This window comes from Simochromis diagramma, unplaced genomic scaffold (assembly GCF_900408965.1).
Source record: "Simochromis diagramma unplaced genomic scaffold, fSimDia1.1 OVJJ01000822.1, whole genome shotgun sequence".
NCBI classification, from domain to species: domain Eukaryota; kingdom Metazoa; phylum Chordata; class Actinopteri; order Cichliformes; family Cichlidae; genus Simochromis; species Simochromis diagramma.
The window spans coordinates 8,782,859-8,801,282 of NW_024387520.1; the positions used below are offsets into that span (position 1 = coordinate 8,782,859).

The 18,424-nt window shown below is 40.0% G+C and overlaps 1 protein-coding gene across 5 annotated transcripts in view; it reads right to left on the minus strand.

Moving 5' to 3' along the window:
- fgfr1a (fibroblast growth factor receptor 1a) overlaps positions 1 to 18,424 on the minus strand; it is a 32,338-nt gene that overhangs the window by 8,154 nt on the left and 5,760 nt on the right. For 2 of the 5 annotated variants that reach the window (XM_040019733.1, XM_040019731.1), the window contains 7 exons: positions 8,727 to 8,969; positions 8,082 to 8,171; positions 7,361 to 7,533; positions 5,429 to 5,552; positions 4,206 to 4,396; positions 3,785 to 3,935; positions 323 to 522 (listed from right to left, as the gene is read on the minus strand). In XM_040019733.1, coding sequence (XP_039875667.1) covers positions 323 to 522; positions 3,785 to 3,935; positions 4,206 to 4,396; positions 5,429 to 5,552; positions 7,361 to 7,533; positions 8,082 to 8,171; positions 8,727 to 8,969 — 1,172 coding nt within the window. Of the gene's footprint in view, positions 1 to 322; positions 523 to 2,497; positions 2,643 to 3,784; positions 3,936 to 4,205; positions 4,397 to 5,428; positions 5,553 to 7,360; positions 7,534 to 8,081; positions 8,172 to 8,726; positions 8,970 to 18,424 lie in introns of all 5 variants that reach the window. The other 3 variants (XM_040019735.1, XM_040019736.1, XM_040019734.1) reach the window with 3 other exon arrangements.

An 18,424-nucleotide genomic window follows, 5' to 3' on the forward strand; every position in this document is an offset into this window, starting at 1 on the left:
AAGGTACCATGTAAAAACCACCCTTGTGGTCCAGGCATTGTGTACCATGCCAGGTCCAGAGTCTAAGCACTCCTTAAATAAATAAACTTACCTGATGTACAAGAACTCAAGGATCTACAATGAGCCTGAAAGCTCCATAAATACATTAAGTGTTAGGCTGGTACTGATAAAGGGGTATGGTGAAAATGTGCAAGTCAGTCACAAACGTCAAACATAAACACTGAAAATCTTTGAATTAAAATAACTAACTAAATAAATAATATATATATGTGAAAACAAATGGTGGTTAAGTATAAATATTCCAAACCCCCTATCTACTTTCTGTTACCTGTCTGCGCAGAGGGATGCTTTTGGCCAGCTTGTGGACGGCTAGCTGACTGTTGAAGTCACTCTTCTTTGAGGAGGTGGTGCGAATCTTGACAATAATTGCAATTGCAATCATAACGGCTATGAAAAAGAAGCCCACACAGTAGATGACCACCTCCAGGTAGGTGTGGCTGGCTGGAGAGTAATGTGGGGGTGCTAGGTTTAAGGGGGCAGGGTGACAAGGAGCAGGGAGGGAAAAGGTCAGCTGTCATCAATAAACTGACTGCATACTCAAACACACCCATTTATCACAAATTAAAAACAGTCTACTCAAACACGCACCCACCCACCAACCCATACACACACGTCTATGTCTAAAAGTCAGAGCCTTACACACCAAGGCATATGGGAATTGAACGCCCCCAAACTCAGGGAGTTACTTTAAATACTTTGTGTATTGAGGATATACCATAAATTGCAGTGCAGAAATTTAGCTGGGAACCATTTTGTATTAATGACTATGTAAGAGTAATGGTGACAAAGACTCGGACTTTCACACAGAGTAGAGCACTTCACACATAATGTTTCAGAAGTGCACATCATTTCGACATCAAAAAGTAAGTCTGTTTCTATTTGTAGGCCTAAAGCAGCAAACCACAAAGCATGAGCTCAGTGCGGTAATTTAACTGCTTCACTTGATCAATACAAAATGTATTTGTGACAACTTTTTTACAGAAAAAAACAGAAAAGAAAAACATTGCAAATAAATAGATAAAAGGCAAAACTTAAAAACAAATTTTATGGTTCAGATCTTGTTTTTTTCCTCCCAAACTGTGAAAACATCAACTTTTAGTCATACCAGTAAATACGGGTGTTTTAGTAGGAGAAAAAAACGGTTTGATCATACATTGGTTTGGAATGTAGCTTTATAGTTAGGAGCTGGACATTAGGGACATTTGTTCAGAGTTTCTTTTTCTTATAGGAGAAAATTCTAGGAGCCAAAACCTGCGCTTCAAACTGCTTTGGCTCTTTATATTTGGGGGATATCCTTACTATGGTCACCTCAGGCATGCAGCTTTGGCTGATATTTGCAGAGGACAGCCAATCAAAATACAGCTGGCTTAAAATAATGGTGGCCTTTAAAGGGAGAGAAAGCTAAAATAGCTTGATTAAGGCATAGGATGAACTCAGGGGCTACAGCACAAAAAGTTGCTCTAGTAGAATAAAAGAACAGAAATATAAATATAAAAATAAGGGCCAATTTAATGTCAGATTTTATTTTTTCAAAATAAGACAGCTTGCTCATAGTGGATATAAATTCTTGAAAGACTTACTCTAGTTTCCCATCGTCTACCCAAAATTTTGTATTTTAGATGACTATTTATATTCGGATAAGTTAAGAATTACCTATGAAAAATGCCTCCTCCTGCCTAGCTAGGAGGAGGGGAAAACAAAACAAAAAACCCACTCCAAATAATCTGTGCCATATGTTAAACCGTACATCTCAAACCAAAGATGCCATACCGACTGAAGTGTACAGTTACATCCCTAGCCAACACCAGCAACACAAGAGAGCTACACTTGTGTGAAGAAGTTGACTGACAAGCAGCTTGATAATTGGACAAATGCCCATTCCAGTCCTTAGGAATGAGACCATCCACTACAGCCAATTATCAAAACCAGCCGCTGCGCTCACAGCAGGAAATGACATCAGCAAAACATGTCATTTGTAGAGCTTGTCAAAGAAAATCAGCTTAACAGCAAACCAAATGCAAACACCAATTAAAGGGAAGAACGGAAGAGACAGTTTGAAGTGAAATCTTATCAGAGCTGCCAAACAACCCTTCTTTAAAAAAAAAATGTGATCATTAAAATGTATTCCTGCCTGGAAGACAGAAAAAAAACAAAACAAAAAACCTTTGGCCCTGGACAGTGCTTGGATTGTTTGGCATGTTCTGATATCATTTAAGAAACAGAGCATGATTCATATTCGCCCATCTAAAGAATTTAGATGGAGCAGGAACCATGCTGAGCACAGAGAGAGAGCAAAGTTTTTTTTAGTATTTGTAATGTGCCCTGGCTTCCCCTTACACTTTTACCAGAACTGGTAAAAATGTGAAGGTGGACAGCCAGGCTTGCGTTGAAAAAGGGAAGGAATGGGAATATAGAGGAGAGACAGAACCACTGATACCTTCAAAAACGGTCAACCATGCAGAGTGATGAGAGAACCCGATAGAATTGCCTGCCAAGCAGGTATACTCCCCAGCGTCATCAAAAGACACATTTCTCAGTTGAAGGACTTCCATTTCCTTGTCCGTGGTGTTAACGCCAGCGGTCTAGAAAATAACAAAGGAAGCACACCCAATAAGAGGCCCAAGAAGGAAAAAGGGACCATGAGTAAAGGATTCTGAAAGCGAAAGTGGATGGAGGAGCGTTCTCCTCCTTGATCCAACACCATCTGCCCAAAAAGGTAACACCTAAAGCCCCTGCAGAGGACTGCTCAGAGAGAACCCCCCTGTATCTGTTAGTGGAAAGATGGTTATGTTAAGTTTGTACTGTGGAACCTCACACAGGGCCACACCATCACCACATCAAATACCTTAGTCTCATCTCTACATGCAAGAGATGGGCATGGAAACTCCACAGCAGAACAGACCACACTTACAATGTATTTATAGCCCTGTGTTGAATCCATGTTATGTTATAGTTTACTTCGCTGCAGCAACATTGTGGGAATATATACCTGCTGACTGGTGCGACTGCTTTACTCTACAACTGCCAAAACTAGTGCTCAATTTGGTACTAATAAAAATAACAATGGTACTTTAACTGAAATTACTGCAGTACGGAAAAGTCATCAGAACTGATTGCCAGATATAGCTACAGCCCATTACATATAGTCTGCTTCACAGCAGTATCTTGTTGCAGATCAATACGCTGTGTTTACAAAGTGCATTGCTGCCAAGCATACCAATCACAGATATTATGAACTACATTACCCCAACATGTAGTTACATTATGGGGCAGTGCCTGCAGGATAACAATATGGTTTTCTACTACACTGCAGAGACAGTGTAGATTTAAAAGAGGACTATAAATCAAGCTACAAATTCACAATCACACAAACTATAAACATTTGGGGGGGGGGGGGGGAGGGGGTGAACCATGTACGGAGGACTTTGAAGGGCAAGGGAGCGAGAGTAATGGAAGATGGCAAGAGAGGCCCTTATTAGGAGGGCATAGCACAGGATTGGGGCAGGAATGAGAACTGGTCCAACATAAACCTGAGACTAAACACTTTCAACTGTTCTGCTGGGAATTTTCCATAGCGTCATTTACAGTCAGGAGCACCAAGGATAGAGGAAGGGAGGGAGGAGAGAAACAGCTGAGGTTGTCTCAAGTTATGCGGGTCTAGTTTTTCCAGGTGGTCCTAGAAGCGCCTCCACTGTGTCGTCCTGTGCTACAGCGTGGTGGTTACCTGTGGGTTCATATCTGATGACAGTCAGCCAGGCCGACTGACTGACCCCTCCTATATAATTGGACACTTTACATATATACTCTCCACTCTCCTCCTCTGTCACATTGTAGAGGGTCAGCACCTGAGCGTCCGAGCTATTGACCCCAGAATGCTGGAAACAAAAACAAGTTATATGCAACACAGAAGAAAAAGGATGTCGACACAGGATATCTGAGGGGTTTGTGTGGGTTATTTCACAGTTAAAATGGCAAACAATAAGACTTCACAGACAGTTCTTAACAGTTATAGAAAACGACTGGAGGAAATAAAAAAGTATTACAGAAAGTAACATACAAATTACTCCACGCTAAGGAACTTCACTTTTTATTTTTTAAGTGATGAATTTGGCCTGTTGCTTCAGGATGACAGACTAATCTCCTACCTTGAGGACGCGGACGTAAGGTAACCCATCTGGACCAGTACGGCTCCCATTGACCTCGATGTGTTTTAACCACTGAATGTGGGGCTGAGGGTCGCTGAACACCTTGCACTCAAACTCCACATCACTTCCTACTACTGCAGTGCGATTAGCTGGCAGGCCAGCCTGCAGGATGGGCCTGTGTGGAGAGCGCTCTGCAACAAAACCGGAAAAAACAGACAAATGTTACTTTTGACATTTGGTCATCAGTAAAGCAAGCGCATAATATAAAAAAAAAAAAAAAAAAAAAAAAAAGCTGTGTGTACAAAAATGTGACTGATTTTCAAACAAAAGCTAATAACTACTGTCACCTGCTTTATTACTGGAAAATGACTGGGACTGAAGGCTCACTCATTTGGTTTGACGCTGTATTTTCAGGCTACACTTTCTAAATTACACACCATAATGGAGATTTAATGTGAGTGCATCCTCAGCTATATGCTGGTTGTGTAATTATTAAGAGTTATCAGGCAGGAAAGCAAGTTAAATGCCTCCTCTGGTGCAGTTACGGTGAAGTGAAATGTTCTTGCAGACCCATTTTGATGACTAATAACTCTCCAAAGTAAACTTGCAGGCCAAGAACCTGGCAGGATATCAGCTGTGGAGGATTTCCTTACCGAGACATCCATGGGGGACTTTGAAAGCACTTGTGACAGTGCTTTCTCCACACTGTAGAACAATCTTAATGTTCATCAGGCTCAGATGCCTGAGGCTAGGAAAAGCCCAGGGGACACCAGTGGTGGAGGAAGTGGAACCATGATTTATAAAGCCCAATGGTGCAAGAGCGAGTCAAAGAGTAGGTCCTAGAGGAGTAATCACTTCTCTCTTCTACTTGTACCCATCACTTCTGCCACAAGTAATGCCTGTTTTAGACTTCTGCAGGGAATATTTGTAGACCCTGCTGCCATTCATGAGTCCTATGATTATTATTATTACTATTATTATTATTTTTTTATATTGAGACAACGATTGTTAAGTTTGCATGATCTCCTTGTGCCTGGTGGTTTGACGGACTGGGCAACAAGTCCAGGGAACACCCAATGTCAAGTGGAATACGGTCCAGATAAGTAGTTAGAAAACTAAGTGCTCATTAACTTGAGATTCACAAATGTTCAATAGGTGACTAAAACAACAATTGCAGTTTTACTGGAAAGTTACATACAATTAACAATTTCTACGAATCTTACCGACTACATCTAGCTGATAGGTGTGATTAATGCTGCCATACTTGTTTTCCACCACACAGGTATAGTTTCCCTTGTCAGAGGGCACTACAGATTCCATGATGATGGTCCACATATGGTCACGGACCTAAAAGTGATTTAGAGAAAAAAAAAAAAAAAAAAAAAAAGTTTAATGTCTATACAATAGCACTTGATGGCTAAAATTTAAATCTGAAGGAAGTAGTAACTTTATGAGTCAGTAACTGAAACATTAGATCTGGGTGGAGATTCTTTAATTTGCAGTAAATGCTTGATTTAGTTTCAGCGCACCATAAAATAGCTTAAAATAATGTGATATCCCACAATTTCTAAGATGTGAATTCAAAACTCAAATATTCAATAAAATGTTATTATTACAAATGAGGCAACAGAGATGTTTATCAGGAAAACATTCATCTGAATCCCCATCTGTTCTCTCCCAATATGAATGATCATAAATCACTTTTTTCATTTTAAAGCAATAGCTAATAATGAGGTGTGATGTGATGATAATAAGATAACACTACACCCTCTTCCTGTGACAAAGTTTTAATGCAGCAGATCTTTGTCCTACCCAACAGCTGCCATTGGAAATGGTTGTGTGTATATTTTTGCCCCAACATGTCTTATTAGCGCCAAATGATGTCTGGCTCCTTTTTTTCCTTAGACGCGTTATAATTTTTCCTCCATAAATCTGCCAAGACCGGCAGTGTGTGATTAGCTAACAAACCTCTAAGGCAATGGCAACATCAAACATGCATGTATACAGACGGTTTCCCCTATTTAGCACAAAAAAAAAAAAAAAAATTGTGGTGAGGGAGTCCAGCTGCCTGCTGCCAGATGTGTTGTGCTCGGGTTCATACACATGTGGTCTACATTATTTCCTCCCTCCTGCATGTCGCCATGCAGACGATATGAACAATAGAAGCCCGACCATAAAATTAAGAAGTGTGGGAGATATGGTAGACGTCCCCAATCGCAGATGCAGACCTTTGCACCTTGACTGAGAAGGAAGAAAGGGGGGGGGGGGGGGGGGGGGGGAACCCAAAACACACACAAAAAAAAAAAAAAAAAAAAAAAAAAAAAAAAAAAAAAAAAAAAAAAAACCCAGCATGGCAGTCCTATGGTTAAATGTGCTGCTTGGCTAGGTGGGGGACTTGGGGTGGGGCTGACCATGGCAGCAGGCAGCTGAGAGGAAACTCCTAAATGTGTCCCAGCTGGAGAGGGAGATGTGCAAGGGAAGCACAAGACAAGGCTGGACTAGCCCACGCCTTGATGGGAAGAGCAGATGTAGGACAGGAGGAGGGCTGTTTCTTAGTGTCTGAACATGCACACATTCCACACCTGTGAGGGAAACTGCCACTGAATGCAGTTATTCACAGAGAATCCAACACTGTAATCTAAAAAGGAACTGTAAACCCATAAAATTACAATTTACCATGAAAATATTTAAAATGAAGTCATACCAGGTAAGACATGTAATTAAATAATACCATAGTTTGTAATTAAAACTATTTTCAGTGATGTTTTATAAGAAGAACTTTTTTTTGCCAGTCTGAGATCGTGATACCCAGAATTAGGACAGGCAATGTTTTCCTATATCCTAACGGATGTCTAGGATTCCCCACCAAGTATTGCTATGACAAAAAGTTCCTATTGTAGCATAGGGTTTCATCCTGTATCGTTTCTCGGGTCAAGATATGAAAACCTGTCTCTCCTTTTTACTAGCAGAAAAAGCTTAAGTACAAGGGACAGGGTGGTGATCTAATGTGAAGATGATATCATCTGAAGAAAAAAAAAAAATTAAAGAAATCTCCATTTGTATTGAGTGAGTATGGAGAAATTAAGAAATATTAAGGAATGTGTAGAGCAGTATCGACATGAAATAGCTATTCACCAAATTCTTTAATTACTAACCTTGAACCCTCCAATACGATGGTCCCTTTTGAACTCCTTCCCATTCTTGTACCATTTCAAAGTTGGAGTTGGGTTGCCACTGGCCTGGCATTTAAACTTTACAGTTTTGCTGGCTGGAACAGCATGAAGCTTCTTTTCCATTTTTTCTGGATGAGCCCATTGTGGAGCCATTGCTAAGACAAATAAGGAGGAGAAAAAAGTTAGCAGGAATTTTATTATTTGAAAAATTATCTAAAAATAGTCTTTATACTCTTAATCCTAAATGATTTTTCTTGCCTCTGTTACACCACAATGTGCAAATTGCATTGGGAGATAAAGCTCTTGGAGACAAGAGTACAAAATAAGGTCAGCATGCTTGTCACGCTTCGAGGCTGCTGCATTCTTTGTGGGCAGAGCAAGCAGCAGCAGCAAAAAAATGAAGCCAGAGTGTCTTAATTACTCTATAGACAAATTGGAGGACATCTGAGGTTAACCAAGATTAGTCACCAGAGACTATTTTTTGTGTAAAAGCTGTCACTGAGGTAGTAAAAACCCTCTGATTCAGAGTGAAATCATTTGCCCAGATGTGACCCACACACGTGGCGGTACGATAATTGAATTTTAAAGCTCTCAAATCACTGACCATTTCAGGCGATTACTCATACGCTTGTGACTTTATGTAGCTAATGCTGCTGCAACAAATGGTCACTGCTGATTCACCTAAAGAGCTCAGCACACTTACGCATCAGCTTTTGACTGCCCAGCAGTTTGTTTTCCTCCGATGAGGACTCTTCACCATCGTCATCGTCCTCAGATGAAGCGGAGATATGAACTATTAAACAGGAAGTAATTTAAGAACAACTCAATTTATTCTTAATCACAACACTTCAGCAGCAATTACACTTTTAAAACATTTTTCAAAAATGTCACATTTATGAATTAACAGAGGGAATGATGGGTACAGTTTACACTAAACAAAGCATACGCCAAGTAGCATCAGTAAGTGGTACAACACTTCACTTTGTTATAAAATCAGTTCTTTCTTGTGATTTGATTGTAATTTTAATATATAGTATTAATATCATACATTGTAAAAGCATGTGAAAGTGCCATATGCAGAGTAAACACCAGGGGTTCCTAATGAAGACACATAAGACACACATTATCTGCTAGTCATAGCAAATGAAACCTGGCTTTGTTGCTCTGTGACTCAACACTACATGTTACACTGTAGTAAAATGTAACAACACAAAACTCTTGAAACAAAATATGCAAAAACAGATTAATTGCTTGCTGGTCATTTAGCTGTTGTGACATAGTCGCCAAAGTACTATCATACCAAGGGGCATTTATTCTATCGTTCTGCACAGAACAATGGTAACCTTACCTGTCACGTTGAAGTAGATGCTGTGGTTGCCAAAGGTGGTGCATGTGTACAGGCCGGAGTCCGTAAGCTCCACAGACTCTATCTCCAGCTGGCCATTGCGAATACGTGTATGTTCTCCATCCACTACAGCCACATGGTCTTTGGTCCAGTTGACAGCATGGAGGTAATCCTTGGCAGAGCAACTGAGATCGAGACGATCCCCAATGGAAAGGGTGTACAGCTCTGCTTGCGTTTCCACAGATACTACAGAGGAATGAAGGAAGTTCTACTTAGTAGCTATACAACACTGACTTTATGTTTTCAGTCATTCAATCATACAGATTCATGAACAGAGGGGAAAAACAAATAAAACTACTGTCACCTGAAACCCCCCAAAACCAATCAAAAACAATGGTTTATTTCGATTGGGGGGGGGGGGGGGAACAAAAAACAAAACCAAAACAAAAGATCAGCATGTCATAATAAGTAACATGTATTAGTATTTTAAAGCCCTCACAACAAAAAAAACAAAAGACCATCTCTGTACTGTAAACTTCAGAAATACAACCAGTTGATTTTCTTCCATCATAGCATCTCCGCAACTGCTCTCCCAAATTAAATTGCATCCAGGTCAAGGCCCTATCTTGAGGCAGGCAAGGAGCTACTTGGGAAGAGGAAGGTGAAATTCAATTAGAGGAATGAAGGGAGGGGAGGTGTCATGAAGCAAGGCACCTGAGCCCCCCTGTTCTAAATGACTACATAGTACACAAGGAGGAGGGAGGTAACCCAATTATGCTGACATGTTGTCCATCGTGTGGTGTTGTCTGTCTAGTTATAGCGGTAAAGCTCGTCACTGACCAACGTACTTTAGAATCACACTTCCTGGCCAAAAGGTACACTAGCAAAATTATCTAAGTGAAATGGCTAACTTTATTATTTGAGCCTCTCACATCCACAGAGTCAGTGTCAGTAAATACCAGTTTTTCAAAGCCTAAAATGATATCTTACCATCTTTCTTTATGTGAAATAATAAATTAAAATCATTAAGTTATTTAAATACTTTTAAATTCATGTAAATTGACTAATTGAATAACTGACCAATCACTGCATCTCTAATTAGCATCTCCTTCCATCTAAGGAAGAATAAAAGCTTAAACGCCATCATCTACCTGCTCAATCGTGTCTACACCCATCTGGACCAGCCGGCGAGCACTGTGAGGGTCATGTTTTTTGACTTTTCTAGTGCTTTCAATACCATCAGGCCGACCCTCCTGGGTGATAAGTTAGCAGCGATGCAGGTGGATGATTCTCTGGTGTCCTGGATTGTTGATTATAGGGCTGGGCGATATGGCCTAAAATCAATATCACGATAAATCGAGCAGTTAACCTCGATAACGATAAATGGACGATAACCACCCCAAGTGCCAAAAAAAAACAAAACAAAACAAAACAAAAAAAAAAAAAAAAAAAAAAAAAAAAAAAAAAAAAAACACAAAACCTTTTTTTTTTCCTCATTTGACGGGGCTGTGGCAGGCAGCATAGTTCCTCCAGTTATTTTGATAATATTATTCCCCCTAGACCTATTCATTGCAATTATATTATTACCACTTTAAAGGACTGTAAAATGTCACTGAAAATAAATGAAGACAATAGTAGTAAGTACTTTTAGTGGTTAAGATTTATTAACTGAACAAAATAAAAAGTGTAGGATACAATATGTAACCATGCTCTCTAAAAAAAATGTGTATCCCTTGTAAACAAAATAGTTTAATAATAAATATGTTTCACATTGGCTATTCACAAAGTAAACAATGATTGTGCAAATGTAATGCCATCATGGACAAAGGCCCATCTCTGCTAAGGCCTTGAGGTACTATAACTTGTAAACAAATAATGTCTGGTGGAGGAAGACGTTTTTGCTGGTCCTCCTACTCTCTTTGAGCTTTTTTTATGTCTTCGAATTGAATCACATGGTTGTGCTGCAGGTGGTGGAAGAGGTTGGTTGTGTTACCTTGACTTGACGCAACAGTCTTTTTGCAGAGTTTACATTTAACAATTTTTTGATCAATATCATCCTTGTTGAATCCAAAATGTTGCCAAACGATTGATGATGCATTTTTTGTTAACAAGCGTCTCCTCTTCCTCCTCCACCAGCTCTACCTCCGTCGCTGGTGCTTCAACATTTAAATCGTCCTCCATTTGTTCACCCGTGTCTCGTCTTGTTACAGGTAGTAGAGTCATGTGACTCCACCCCGTCAAGTCTGTAACGTAGCACAGCGTCTTAAAGGGACATGAACATAGCACATGCCTTTTCTTTTTAAATACCGAATTTACCAACATGGGCAAAATGACGTCGATGAGAGTCATAAATTTCGGTAACGATAAATTTTTGATACATCGCCCAGCCCTAGTTGATTACCTGACAGGAAGACCACAATATGTACGTCTCCCACAGTGTGTGTCTGACAAGGTGATCAGCAACACAGGGGCACCACAGGGGACTGTCCTCTCCCCCTTCCTCTTCACCCTCTACACCCTCTGCACAGAGACCTGCCATCTTCAGAAGTTTTCTGATGACTCTGCGGTGGTTGGATGCATCAGCAGGGATGATGAGACAGTACCGGGCTGTGGTTGACTCCTTTGTCACGTGGTGTGAGCAGAATCATCTGCAGCTCAACGTGGCAAAGACCAAGGAACTGATCGTGAACTTCAGGAAGACCAGGAAACACTTGACCCCTGTTTCAATCCAGGGGGTCAGTGTGGACATTGTGGAGGACTATAAATACCTTGGAGTACACATTGACAATAAACTGGACTGGGCTAAAAACACCACAGCACTTTACAGGAAGGGCCAGAGTCGTCTCTATTTTTTGAGGCGACTGAGGTCCTTCAACATATGCCAGAAAATGCTGAGGATTTTCTATGAGTCTGTTGTGGCCAGTGCGATCCTCTATGCTGTTGCATGCTGGGGGAGCAGGCTGAGGGTCGCAGATGCCAACAGACTTAATAAACTAATCCGTAAGGCCAGCAATGTTGTGGGGATGGAGCTGGACTCCCTCAAGGTGGTGTCGGAGAGGCGGATGCTGTCCAAGATAAAGACAATGTTGGATAACACCTCCCACCCACTCCATGACATGCTGGTCAGTCACAGGAGCACGTTCAGTGAGAGACTGAGATTACCGAAAAGCACCACTGAACGACACAGGAAATCTTTCCTGCCTGTGGCCATCTCCCTGTACAACGCATCCACTTAACACACTGGTTACTGCTACAACTACACATGTTTCTTTTCCAGCTATTTATTTATGAGTGACTTATGTATGTATATATTGTACTATTCTTAGTTAGCGTATTGTCTGTCTTGTCTTAATGTTGGTTTATAATGGAGCACTGTAACAAAAAATAATTTCCCCCAGGGATCAATAAAGTATTCTGATTCTGATTAAACAACAGTAATCATACTTGTCCTGCTTCTCCATTTTCTACATAGTCCCTTCCGCATTATGACAGAAACTGAATTATCCCAGAGTGGTGAAAGACCCCGCCTCAAGACGTGATTATTCTACTCCTCTCAATGCACACTGTTTTATAAACACTACCTACTGATCAAAACAGGAAGCACATCTACACTGAATAACCTCAGGACAACATCAGCTAACCTGACTAATCCCTCCCAGCATAACAACAAAGGACTCCAAACAATAAAGGGGAAGAGGGAGCAGAGAGAGCAGGCTAGTGAGCATGTGCACAGGAGCGAGCAAGAGAGGGCCTGCAGTGGCAGGTTCTAGTGCCAGTTGCTATGGTGACCCCACTTGGGCCTAGTTAAGGTATTTCCTGGATCACATATGTCTGACAGGCTCTTAATCCCAGCAGGAAAAGGGGCCAGGGGGTAGGATCAACTTTCTCCTCAAAAACAAAACTGAAGTGGGGAAAGCAGAGGAGAAATTTAGATTACGTCCACATTAAGCTCGTGCTAAATCTGAAAATGCTGTTTTCATGTGAGAACTATTAGCATTCACATTAGTCGCATTTCCCCTACAGTAACGATGTAGCCGCTTCAGCCAGCTTCCACTGCATTGTGGGATCTAGACTCTCACAGTGATATAAAGTGCAGCTTTGACCATAATCCGATTGAGCAAACAAAAAACGATGCAAGTTAAAGTGTAGATCTCAGAGCGCAAAACACTAGTAGAGAGAACGAAGATAGTTTCTGCTTATTGGTCATATGTGGCAAATTACTGTGATGTCATTTATGAAAGTAGCAGTGAGATGAATATTTGATCTTTTTTTTTTTTTTTTTTTTTTAAATGTACTGCTTGTCCCTGATTTAGAGGAATTATGCCTCTTTTCCACTGGTACCTACTCGGTTCAGCTTGACTCAACTTTTAGCATTTTCTATTAGGGGTAGTTCCTGGTATCAGTTACTTATCAAGTACCTGCTCAGCCGAGGTTCCAAGCTAGCTGAGACCAACTGAAAATTTAACGCCAGACTTTATGCCACCAACTGGCTAGTCAATGGTGGCACGCACTCAACGAGTCATGTGAACGACCCCAAAGTAGCTAACTTCTTCTTCATAAACTGCCTAGTTTAGAAAATGACCTTTAACCCTCTTTACACCATAACTAGTTTGTTAAAATATACTGTGTACACAAAGACATTTAGCAATAAAAATATGCTAACCAGCATTCATCTATTGAGGATAGGCTGTCAGATCACCATTTAGCTCATAATGCTGGGTGTAAGACGTCCACAACTACTTATTCTGAAGGAGACTGTAAAACTTTGTGAAAGGAGACAAATCAATTAAATAAAGCTCACTCAAAAATGACAGAAACACTAAGGAGACTTGAGGATTTCCAGAACTTTTCCGCTGGTAAGTGTTGCATAATATTAGCTAAACAACATCTGGTTATAAACCATCTTGTTTTCAGCCATCTATATACAAGAAAGTCACATGTCTAACTTACTGAAAACTCAGCAACTGCAACATTGGAAAGAAGCACATTTATGCACGTTTTCATGTGCTGGAGCCCTGCCTTAAGTGATTTGAGGTTGATCTGTAGAGACTCCTCTCTATAGTGACAAAACTGAACTTGGACAAATAGCACTCCTTATCTTAAACGGCATCATAGCAAGTATGTATTAGGGCACAGCTAACATAATCATTTCATAATTGGGACGTTGCCTGATAAAATCAACACAAATACGTGTTAATGATAGCAGCTATGCTTTACCACTGTCATTATCTAATGCCTGTCTGAGACCCAACATCACACAGTGCATTACTCTGCCAAGAGTCCACTGCACCTATGTTAAGTGTGCTCCTCTGCTTTTCAACCACAGTCCTGTGTTTTACAAACAAATTTGATCACATTTTTCTGAAAAAGTATAAAGCCAGATTACAGACCAGAAACATGACATGTTAGGACACTACAGTACTGATACAATACAGATTTTATAATCCAGGTTATTGGCACCAGCTGTTTACCTTCTATAAATCTAAAATGGCGAGAGAGAAAGAAAAAAGAAAAGCATCTCTAGATGTCGTGTCCCAGTCAGTTTAAATGAACGTTATGTGTATGCTCGTGCACCAAGAAACAAGCAGAAAGTTGTCTTTGATGTTTGAAAAATATTCAGTGTTGTAAACAGACAGATTTTGATGTTTAGGTTGCATAAAAGATTAAAGCTGAGGAAACTGTTTGATATGGACATAGTGATAGTGACCAGCTATAGCTTTGCACATGGACACAATGTTTCTGCACAGTGACGTTTCTGTCCCTGCCCTCCAAACGGAGATGCCACTGATAAGACTGTCAACATCCCAGTTGTTAATGTGACTGCAGACATCGTAAAACACCCATAAAGCTGTAAAATTTACTCGTTTTATTGTAGGGCACGGTCAGGACAGTGTGTGCTTCTGTGACAACCATCTCAAAACTACCGTAATCATGTAAACACGTTTTTAAGCATACGAACACAATCGTTTTCTAAAAATAAAGTCAGAGCCAACATTATTTTCTGTGTAAATGCCTTGCTGCCACATAGCTGAACTTCTATCACAAAATATTGTTTCAATTCTTCATGCAGAGGTAAGTACCTCTGGATTTGCAGATGTTTCATCTCAGTTAATCTACCTGCAACTATGATTGGATTAAAAAGGATCAAGCGCCATAGTTTCAGAAAGCAACCCACCTGGAAAAGCCATCCATGGGTTCTTTTACCCAACTGGAAAAATTGACTGACATCATTTAAAATCAGCCTAATTACACAAATTATGAAAGGAATTCTGGTCAAGAAGAACATAGTGAGAGGCGTTTAAACAAGGGGCGGAAAGCTCACTAGCCCGAACATGCAAAACTAACTAAAAGGGGCGAGTTGGCGCCAGTCTGTGGAACTTTCTCTGACTACAACATAGGAAGCAATATGCCGCGTGAATGACTTCTGGGATTTCCTGCTCTCACTGAAGTGATGGTTGAATGCAGGAAAGTCAGACTAGTTGAGGCTCTGCAGTGGCAGACAGAAATGGCTATGGTAAGTTTCCTCTGCTGATTTGACCACACCAGAGCGAAAGGGTGGGTGATGTAGAGAGGGAACTGATAAGAGACAATAGTAGCTCTGGCAGGAAGCAAAAGAATAGGACAATGCCCATTAGCAAGCTCCCAAAGAGTGAGTGTCCTTCCTTAAAGCACTCCAGTGGAGGACCTCTTCATTCTTAAATGAACCATTGGCAATCAGCATGGATTAACGGTCGGGGGCTACAAGGGTTACTGTGTGCAAAGCAAAGTTGGTGCAGTGTCATTCAAATTAGTTCAGCTACATTTAGCCTCATATTATGTCTTTAAAGGAGAAAAACAAAAACCCAAGATCTCAAAAGAACCTAGCTATGTTCTGTGTTTTACTATTGGTGTTGAAAGATTTTGCAGGGCTTTCCATAGCTCTAAAAGGGGCCTTTTGGGGGGTGACCATGCAAGACAGTGAGCATGATTAGTCCATGTACAGTAAACACAAGGAGGCTGTGTTCCCCCATTTGTAGGAGTATTACTTTTCTCCTATATCACAGTTCTGTCTTTTATCAGTGGTTTGGATTTATAACCATTTTCCTTTTTAAAAAAAAAAAAAAAAAAAAAAAAATCTCAGCCCTGGTTTCATAACTTTTCTCTCCCCCCCCATTGGAGAGATCTATTCATCTTCCTTTCATGCTTGACTGATTAACTGGACTACACAAGTTCTACATGATAAAACAGAATTGGGGTACATGCAGGCAAAAGAAAGACTAAAAGACCGACATGGTTGTTTTAGCATCTAATCCAAAACCATTATCACCAAACATCAGAAAAGAAGTCAAATGTTTTAGCTCAGAAAGAAAACTACAATTAAAAGATTGCCTTTGAAACCGCAGGGAAATTCCAGCACTGCCTCACGTTGGATTATAAAAGACTCCACAGGCGCCAACTTCACAGTTCAGGCCTTGAGAAAATAATGCAGCTTATCAAGTATATCATATCTTGTGGCTAAAATATAGTAGCTGTGGATGAGAGGGGGAACTTACTGCTAGAAGTCAAAAATTGTTATTTATGTCAGTGTTGCTTGATAAACTGCTGGAGAGGATATGACTGGCTTATTTTATATTCTCAATGAATAATTTGTTTCAGAAAATGGGGGTGGCTGAAGCCTTTTTGGGGGAAGCAAAAATTCCTCTTGGCAGGAGAAAAAAAAAAAAAAAACAAAAAACAAAAACAAAAAAAAAAAAAAAAAAACACCCCACACACACCACTATGAATTTACTCAGGTCAAAAGCAATCTCACAGAATCACTGCTTTCCTCAGACATTACCCTACAGAGGTAATGTCTGACATTAAGCTCAGACATTGTTTAACCTGCCAGCTCCCCAGTGTGTGTGATGTCCATCTATAGCACAGCTGACAATCTGAAAAATTCACTGTTAGTGAGTGGACAGCCACTGTGCGTGCTACACAGTCAGTACCCTCTCCTAAACTAATTCTAGTATTTCCAGTAGATGTCTTGATGCATGCTTAATCCAGGTAAGTATTCCCAAAATTACTGTCTGGACGTAGCATTTTCAGTGGGAGAAACGTTTTGTCACTCATCCACTGAAAATGCTACGTCCAGATGAAAAGAATCAACTTTTAGGGTTTCCAGTAGATGCTGCATGTGAACTTAACTGCCCTGGCATTTTCCCCAACTTCATGTAATAAGAAAGCTCAAGTTTTTTAAATCCCAACTGGGAGAGAGAGAGAGAAAAACAAAACAATAATTTAAAAAAAACACAACCACCCCAAACAAGCAGATCAAGATACAATACTGAAAAGAAAAATTATTTATTACACTTCAGTCAAGTAATGAAGGCCACAAACATTTCTTATGTGAGGTTTATTAGGGTAAGTTTGACTGGGCTATTTAACAGTTACCATCTTTACATAGAAATAAGATCATGCTTTTATCCATTTTTCTCATTTTACATTGAAATTCCAGTTACCAAATCCAACTGTATAAAACAAATTGAGTGGTGCCAATTTTAAGTCCAGTTATTTAGTTACATAGTTATTTTCCCCTGTAAATCACACCATCCTAAATTTATCTGCATTACACACAGCAGTGCCCTATGGAAGAAAGCTGAATGAAGGTATACTTTTAGTCAGAACATTTTGTAAATGTTAGTACAGGTTTAATATTTTCCAACACAGCTTTATTCATGTTAGTTGTAATTGGCAAGTTTCTAAACAAACCTAAATTGGTTAATGACACATGGATGGCAAAGCCTGGCAGGATTAGTGTATGCTAGTGGCTGTTGTGCTGTTTAAATCCAGCATTTTACCATGCTACTATTGTCTATATGAGCAAGAGGCATGTACATGAACAACCACGTGATCTTTTTGAGGCTTCTTAGTATGGAGCCAGATCATTTCTGAAACAGTACAAGTGCTCTTTATTTAACAAACAAAATATACACATTCAACTGAAAATGGTGCCAAGTGTGGAAGTAGCCTTAAACTTCCTGTGTGAACAACACAGAAAATACCTAAAAAGTCTGATATGAATGCAAAGCAACTTCACACGAAAACTGGTCTTTAGTCTTACTCTAGCGTCAGCAGAGCTTTGCTCCTCTGGGCTTTCATTTCTGTCTGAAAAGAGTCTTACTCAAGACTGTGGCAGCTCTGGTTTATAAAAGCTAAAGGGTCAGTGCTTTTCTACTCTGACAGACAGCACAAGATTGAGTCAAACAAATCCACAGAGAAAGACATAACTTGCAGACAGTGAACTGTCAGAAAGAGAGCAATTAAACAAACATTATAAGAAGATCCAAATGATTTTAAAGATAGTGTAAAAACAAACAAAACAGTAAAAGTTGCTTCAAGTGCTCAAAATGAAGGAAAGTTTAAGTCCTTCACATGACCTCCTGAGAAATTCAAGGAACTTAGTTTGTTCAGGGAATACTCTATTCTTATTTGAACAACACCCAGCAAAACACAATAAGACAAACAATGGAGCATACATTAAAAAAAAAAAAAAAAAAAAAAAAAAAAAAGGAACATTTCCATATAACTATTTTGTTTCTCCACCCCAGACAAAAGGAATGCAACCAAATGCCTCTGCTGTGATTGTTCGTCGACAGCTGAAGCCATCCCTAACCCAGCAGGGAAACAGGGGGGTGGGGGTGAACCAAACCCAAGCAAAAGTCTGTGGGTGAGCAAGAGGA